This window comes from Carya illinoinensis, chromosome 3, assembly GCF_018687715.1.
Source record: "Carya illinoinensis cultivar Pawnee chromosome 3, C.illinoinensisPawnee_v1, whole genome shotgun sequence".
Classification (NCBI taxonomy): Eukaryota; Viridiplantae; Streptophyta; class Magnoliopsida; order Fagales; family Juglandaceae; genus Carya; species Carya illinoinensis.
Genome location: NC_056754.1, coordinates 40,351,595 through 40,360,030, shown reverse-complemented (window position 1 = coordinate 40,360,030; position 8,436 = coordinate 40,351,595). Strand labels below are relative to the sequence as shown.

General features: G+C 35.8%; 1 protein-coding gene and 1 non-coding gene across 2 annotated transcripts; one reads left to right on the top strand and one right to left on the bottom strand.

Annotated features, from left to right (window-relative positions):
- The first annotated feature begins 998 nt into the window (after positions 1-998).
- LOC122305970 lies at positions 999-1,105 on the top strand. The gene has a single exon (XR_006241394.1). It is a non-coding gene; the product is annotated as a small nucleolar RNA R71 (small nucleolar RNA).
- A 1,273-nt stretch (positions 1,106-2,378) lies between these two features.
- On the bottom strand, positions 2,379-3,215 carry LOC122304783. The gene is made up of 2 exons (XM_043117048.1): positions 2,931-3,215; positions 2,379-2,876 (listed from the first exon to the last, which is right to left on the bottom strand). Exons 1-2 carry the CDS (start codon positions 3,213-3,215, stop codon positions 2,379-2,381), a joined length of 783 nt encoding a protein of 260 aa, XP_042972982.1.
- Positions 3,216-8,436: the final 5,221 nt, after the last annotated feature.

Genomic DNA, 8,436 nt, shown 5'->3' with positions numbered 1-8,436 from the left:
TATCCCTCTTAAGAAATCTGCCGATTGGAGCCATAATGTTGCGCAGAAAAGACTCGTGGTAGAAGTTTGGAGGAAGACCCGACAGAGTAATCCACATCGGGACTCGAACAGGTTCTTGATCTTCATGAAAATCGGTGGACCATAGAAAAACTCTATATGGAACTCCATTAATCTCACAGCTTTCACATGCAAAGGCCTTCACAAAGTCATCCTCCAGCGATAGACGTACGAAAACGTTCCGTGGCTTACGCATCGATGAGACGATCGGTTGGTTCGACAAACCCCATCTGGTTTTGATGAATGATCTGATGGAGTCCAGGGATGGTCTTTGCCGTAGAAACTTTAAAACCAGAGAGAATTGAAAAGGAGTAGCCAATCTATCCAGTTCATCCTTTGAAAATACCACACATACCTCTCCGTCAACCGTTTTATGTGATCTGAAGGGAACCACAACCTCAGGAATGGGCTGAGGAGATTCTAAAACCATGTCTGCGAAAGTTCTGAGACGTGGAGTAGTAGCTGAATTGGCCTGGAGGCCAGCGGCGGCAGCCATGCATGGAGAAACCCTACACGCTTACGTTGAGAGAAAGAAGGGTAAAACCGTCTTGTTCTGAAATTCAAATGGATAATCTCAAAAGAATTCATAGGGCTTGCTCTACCTGTATACAATAAGAACTCATGTGAGTTCCTCCACAGTAACCACAACTCAATACAAGACTAGAAACAGAATTCATATTACCCAGCTTACCGAACATTTTTACTAAGAATCAACCTTGGCATTCAATATGATGCCATGTACATCATACATACCTAAAACTTTCTTAGGCATAACTCTTTCATTAGACTACTGATAATTGTTGGAGACCATTTTTTATAACAATTCGTATGCCTCTTTTGTTCACTTACTCATTAAATTACCTCATGCAGCTACATCTATGGTAATCCTAACTGAATGTGTTAATTCATTATAGAAAGTCTGTACAATTAGCCAACCAGGAAGACCATGATGTGAGCACTTCCTTTACAATTCTTTAAACCTCTCCCAGACTTCATACAAAGATTCACCATCAAACTTAACAAAACTAGTAATATCATTTCTAAGTTTGGCAATCTTACTTGGGGAAAATACTTACTCAGAAAAGTTTGTGACAAGGCATTCCAGGTGGTAAAAGAGTTAGGCACTTTAGAATTCAACCAAACCTTGCTTTGTCCTTTAGAGAAAATGGAAAAAGTTCAAACCGAATAGCATCATCACTAATTTCATTCATCTTAATTATATCACAAATCTCTAAGAAATTGGCAAGGTGTGCATGTGGATTCTTAGCAATTCCTCTACCAAACTGCTGCTGCTACACCATCTGGATGAGACCAAGCTTAATTTCAAAGTTATTAGCATTGACTATAAGTCTCACAATGCTAGGTTGAGCACCATTGACATCGGCACGGCATAGTCACGCAACACCCTCTGATTCTGGTTATCTATCATGGCTATTGCTTATTCTTACTCTAGCTCCAATCTTTATTTTCTCCTTAGTGTACGTAGGGTTCTCTCAATTTTTGGAGCAAAAAACTCAATTAGCTCACAATTGTGTGGCATAAACTAAGTAAAGAAAATGTAAATTGACAAATAGAAACATAGAACAGCCTAAAAATCCTAGTAAAACAATGGAATTTGGCCTCGAAAGGGTGGGGCCAGTCTAAATGAGTAGATGAATAACAAAATAGAACAATAGGGTCTAAATTAATACAAGAAATTATTTGTATTAATATTGAAGATAATCCTCCTCGGCAGCGGTGCCAAAAACTTGATAGGCCTTAGACTCTACCACAAGTGTATGGGTCATGATAAATAGAACAGGGCAAAAAGAGTACCGTTTCCACAAGAAGGAGCATACCAATTTATAAAATTTCCTATATTATTTAGATGATCGCAAATTGTTGTGACTGACTGCAAATTCTTTATCTAAAAAAGCAAATATGAAATGTCCCTAGGGCTTGGATTTCATGAATTGAATTACTTCAGTGAGTTTAAACTTGGTTGCTTGCATTAATATTTTGCTAATTACAATAACCGAATTCCCATATTTATAAGATATCCTCTTTCAAGGTATAACATATACCTATATTAATCTTATGTCTATTATCGTAATCACAAAAAATAATATAAATTCATTATGCTCTGTGGAATTCTTGAATTTAGGTCACAAAGGTGTGTATTTATTTCTAAACTACATTGCCAAGGTTTGATGAATTCATGAAATAGTACTGAATTTCAATTTTATTACTTCATTCAACATCTTAAGCATGCAATTCATGGCCAATAAATTGCAAGAATGAATACTGAAACTTTTTTTTTTTAAAGGAAAACATTTCATTCATTAGAGCAAATGTTGAATACAAGGAGGGTAATCCTCAATCAAAATACAGTCTTTCAAGCAAGTGAAACCAAACTTAGCCAAGTGATGAGCAATTACATTGACTTCCCTAGGAACATAATGGATTGACCAGTGGCAGGTCTTGGAGAGCATGAGCTTGACATCTCTAATGATAATTCCACTGGAGCTCCAACTGTCTTCTCTGTGCTGGACAGCCTTTACCATTGCAAGAGAATCTCCTTCAAGGATGATATCATTCAATCCCAGTTCAGCACAAAAGGAGGTAGCTCTTCGAGCAACTACTGCTTCACCTAGTAATGGATCAGTGTCCAAGTCCATGGATGAGCAAAGGGTCACAACAAAGAGGCCATCTGAGTCCCTAATGACCACTCCAATACCCAGTTTTGAGTTACCTTTATCAATGACTGCATCCCAATTGGCTTTGAAAACATTTGGTGGGGGACCAATCCATTTGGTACTTAGAGGCCTATGGGTCTTTGCCTATTTTGGTTCACCCTCTAACCAGGACTTTATTGAGTACATCTGATGATGGACCTGCTTAGAGACTTGGGCAGGGGGTTGGAACTGTTGCTCAAAGAGCCAGGTGTTTCTTCTATGCCAAATTGCTTTAGCCATGACAACAACTTCACTGATTTCCAAGGGAAGGAACTGGGTAAGGATAGGCTTCAGGATGTCCTTGAAAGAACCTTCAAGGATACACAGCTTTTGAATTCTTCTTGAACTCATAGACCACACATCTTGAGTTGCATTGCAGGACCAGATAGCATGAGAGACTGATTCTGTGACATCCCCAAATTCCAATTGGGATTGGATAGACATTTGAAGTATCGAGACATGCAACACAAGGTTACATGCCCCCGTTCATGACATATAAGTTGCAATGTTCCTAACATGCGTCTAACATTATGCAATATTCGTAGTAGATAAATTTTTTTTTTTAGCATTACTATGCACCAAACTAAAAATGTCCCAAATGATTAAAACATACTTCATACATAAAGACCCATTGAACAACTAAGATCACAACACTAGTCAAAATGGCTATGATCCAAAAGAGTACTGGAGATGCAACTCCATAGTACAAATAGTAATGTAAATTAACTACTATATTAACATTGACGTCGTACCATCGCTTAGTCGACTGTGTCTAGTTGGTTAGCTCCCAATTCTCCTTCAGGTCCTATAACAAGATCTACCATTTGGAGGGAATGATAGTTGGGACTACCATAGTCAGATTTGATTACAAATCTCAGCAAGTTAACAAAAAACTTCCACACAGGCTAATGTTGCATGCATGGCAGTAAAAACATAAATGTATAATCAAATTCATAAGTGATCATAGCATAACTTGATATATAACATAGCATAACTTATATAACTTAAATTGAAACGTGTACTGAACTTGACTTGACATGAACTTGATTTGAAACTTGACTTAACATGAACTTACTCTAAAACTTGACATAACATGAACTTGAACATAAAACATAATATGTACATGAACATAACATGACATGAACGTGAACTTAAATATAACATAAACGTGAACATAGCATGATATGAACATGAACTTGAAACTTAACGTGAACATGAACATAACATAACATAAAGTTGATCTGAAACTTGACTTAACATGAATGTGATCTGAAACTTGACTTAACATGAACGTGATCTGAAACTTGACTTAACATGAACTTGATCTGAAACTTATTCTTTAACTACTTAAATACATACTACACAATTGTTGTGGCCCCATGTATTTTACGTGTATCAATTGTTGTGTCTCACGTAGTGTATGCATCACAATTGCTGTGACCCCATATTCCGTGTACCACAGTTGTTGCTGACCCCACAAAACTGAATGTAACTCAACTTCATGGGTGCTACATGGGTCCCTTAGAGCCATGTATCAACGTTTTGATCTATGACTTATAAAGATGTAATCTTCAAAAAAAAACCATCACATGATTTAAAAAGATGTCCTAAACATATATAAGCTTCTAATTCAAGATTACATGGTTAAATGATAACCAAAACATAAATGGATCCAAGAACATTTCCCCTTTTTACCTATTCGAACATCTCTTTGCATAATATTTCATATCTTTAAAACTAACATCAAATATCTTCAAAATAATATTATAAAATGTATATAATACGCTTAGGATCCTCCAATAAAATTATCAAAGCCATTGAAATAGGTTTAAACCACCAAAGATTTAAACTTTCTCAAAATAGAAACTGTTTTTCCTCTTCCAGTTTCTAAGTTTCTAGATCTAAGAAAATATTTCATCAAAACCTTTAATCATGCATCAAATCCTCAAAAAATAATTATATACACAGGATAACAATACTTCATAAAAATTTCAAACCAATATCTATCCATTAGTTTGGTCAAAAACTCCAAAATACAACATATTCTCCAGTTTATCTCCCAGAATGACCTTTCTAAATTTTAAATAATATTTGACTGACCAAATGATCTTCAAATGGAACCAATAAGCTATCCACATAATCTAGACTCGAAAAGGAAAAACTTATATGAAGGATACTTTATGATAAAACACTTAAAGAAGCTTTGAAATGGGCGTGCAAAAGAACACCTAAAAGCTGTTTGAGAGAGTGTTTGGTGTTCTTTCAATAAAAAGTATAAAGGAAGATGATTTTATGGGGAGTGGGCTGGAGATATTTATGCATAATATATGGAAGAAGATGAGGCTGAAGTGAGGGTTGAGTGTTGACCTTTCTTATCCAATAATATCCATAAAAATCAGTTCAAGATATTTTCTAAAGGTAGAGTGTAGACTTGGAAGAGTGAGGTGGCTCTTTGATTTTTTTCCCTTCTAGAACCTTCTAAGCCCTCTTGAAGACTTCTGATTAGCCATGTTGTGGGATGAAATTACTTGGCCAAAATCAATGCTAAGGTGTCCAATTTCGTGGACCTTAGTGGGCCTAAACTGAATGGGCCTCAATTTGGTGTTTTAAGAAGGTTTGGGTTTCTATCAAGCCCAAATCCAATTTCTCTTGATCCAAGTGTCTAATACTATTCATCATGTGTGGCTAAGATCTTTCCATGTGTCCAATTAAAACTTCTCTTAACTTAATTTGGACATTCCACACTGTGAATTTTGAAACTATTGTAATTAGTGCGCTTATCGATGTTACTATTCACTCCAAAAAAGTTCATGATAAACTTGGTATCAAAAAATCCTAAATATTCATATGAAACTACAGTGAAAATCGTTTATCAAAAATCATCCCTGAAGTGCCCCTAAAAATAAATTCACATTTTCGAACAGGCGTTTTGTCTAAAAATATGAAAATGAGTTATTGTACCATAAAATCTTAAATAATCCACCGAGTCTAATGGTGCAAACCATAACGCATTGTGACACTTCTAACTATCTCCAATAATTAAAAAGACACTGTTCATACTATAGTGAGTGATAACACTAACTATGTAGTTAGACTAAAACGTATACGATTAATGGATTCATGAAAACTTATGAGGTCTTCACGAGATTCCTAAAACCAATAGAAATTCCATAATTGAATTTCAAGCGGGCTGGTACAATCTTCCCTCCTAAAAAAAAGATTTCACCCTCGAATCGAAGTAAGTAAGAAATACCAAGTTAAGGAAGAGTTGTTGCTTACCAACCTGCTGTCTATCTCATATATATCTACCTTTGAGATTATGTCATTCCTTAACTCTCTCACTTTAATCAACAATTATATTATAATTCTTTCCACAAGGTTGGCCACGTTGTATCGACATACTCTTTAAATCTAAAACTTCAAGTAAATAATCTCTCGAAACTCTTCCTTAGAAAAATATAAGTGATATACTTTAAGTGTTCTAGTAAATAACATAGTTAGTAGAGAATTCATCAAAATTAAGCCGCTAACCTCCTTTTTCAACAAAAACGGTGGCCATCTTTTTAGATCAGACAAGCACAGTAGGATTTTACAACTCTTCTATAGCTATTAGGCGCCGCAGAGCTATGATGCTACATCTCTTGTCTCTTGTAAAGAGATGGTTCACAAGAGATGCTATGAAGTAATAGAGATGCTTTGTCATAATTTTCTCTATAAAAGAAATATTCAGCTCATCTTCATTCACATCTCATCTTCTTCACTTTACTGTAATTAGTCTGCATTCTTACTCTGCAATCTCTTTTCGCATTCTCACTCTATAATGGCTCAGCAATCTTCTCATGACCAATATATGAGGTATTCTGCACCTCATTCACCAGTTGTTTTTTCTTCTACCGTAGGTGCTATAATGCAATACAATAATGATATGACTAATAAGTCAGATAATGAAGTTATCTACGAACTTGTGAGTCTTAGTACCCGATACTCATCAATTATTGTCGCATTTTCTCAACGACTACAATCCTTCAGCGACTTCTTTTGGAGTCCAACATGAAGATAGGAGCAATAAAACAAGAGAATAGAAATTTAAAATTATTGCTTAAATCTTTTTTTCGATTGCCTACTCCTTTAAACAGGGATGTCATGCAAATTTTTGAAGAGTAAGAGCGTTTAAAGAATGGGGCGAAGAGTCTCAAATTTCTGTAATTTTTTTTAAGATAATAAAATAATATTTCACAAATATTCATATTTGTATTTCTATCTTCTGGTAAATGTTCTGTGTGCTCCATTTTATTTCTCCTTTAATAAAAATGCACACTTCTTATAAAACCGTAATATGAATCTGAAATACTAATTGTATTTAAGAGATGGTATTTCAGATCTAATAATTTCATTCATCTCCCCCTTGAAGCCGCAAGGGTTTCAGATTTATATTACAAATATGTGCAGTTTTCATGAGCTCTTCTGGAGCCTCAATGATATTTAAATAATCTATATAAACTGCAATAAGTTAATATAGATACTAAAAATATATGGAAAAAAGCTTGTTTTAGATCATATAAGGATTTTTGAAATTTAATAGAATATATATTTTTGGATGTATTCAGATTAGAAGTTTCAAGCATTTTATATCATTTCTCATATCACTAAAAAGTATTCTATATCTACATTGGTATGAACAATAATACTTCTAATGAGAATTGTTAGTCTTACCACTAGGGTAACAATTCGGCTTCCAAACTGAATTCTCATGCACTACTACAATTACTAAAAACAGGGACTCGTTTGAATCAGACAGTGAACAAGTTACAAATCTCAATGACTTGACATTCCCCAAGATAACAATAATGCACTAATACCAACAATCACAATCCAATCAATCTTAACTATGTTTAACCACACATAGGTCCTACTAAAAAAACTAGTGACGATGCTAGCTCCAGCAGTTCCTAGGGCGCCTGTGACACCCCGTTTTTACGTGCATTTTCACTGAAGGGGTTTTTAATTTAATTAATATAGTAGTCTTTTTATTTTAAATTATTGTATTTTAAATTGGTTTTTCTTTTATTTGATGTTGTGTTTAATTTATTTTAGACGTTTTATGGTTTTAAAATCATTTTCGGTAGATCAGTTTTTGGTTTCTGGAAGTGAGGATTGGACCTCATTTTCTTTCTCATTCTTTTCTTTTTTTTTCCTTTTTTCTTTTTTCTTTTCTTTTTCTTTCCCTTTTTCCTTTTTCTTTCTTTTTTCTTTTTCTTTCTTTCTTCTTCTTTCCTCTGCCCTCCCGCGCGCTCGACCCTCTCCCCTTCCCTTCCCGTCGCCGTCAGTTGACCCACCCAGTGCACCGCCGTCCCGCCGCCGTGTAGTACACCACCCCCACCAAAATCTTCCCCTCCCACCAGTGATCATCCCCACCAATTTTCAGGGCCATTCGTGCAGCCGTTAGCCGCCACGCACGGTTGGAAGTCACGGCACCAGCTCTCCCTTCCCTCTCTGTCGCCAGTTGCTTTCTCAGCCTAGAACCGCCGCTCTCCGGTGAAGTGGCTGACACCACCCACCCAGTTTTCTTCCCCTCCCACCAGTGAACATCCCCACCAAGTTTCATCTCCATCCAAGCAACCATTAGCCGCCACGAGCTCCTCCAAACCACTTAGTTTTTAAGCTT

What these genes read in the sequence shown, in the direction of transcription:
- LOC122304783 (XM_043117048.1), bottom strand. Translation starts at nt 3,215, where the DNA reads ATGTCTATCCAATCCCAATTGGAATTTGGGGATGTCACAGAATCAGTC. An exon ending in CTGCCCAAGTCTCTAAGCAG is followed by an intron (nt 2,877 to 2,930) that starts GTCCATCATCAG and finishes GAACCAAAATAG; the next exon opens with GCAAAGACCCATAGGCCTCT.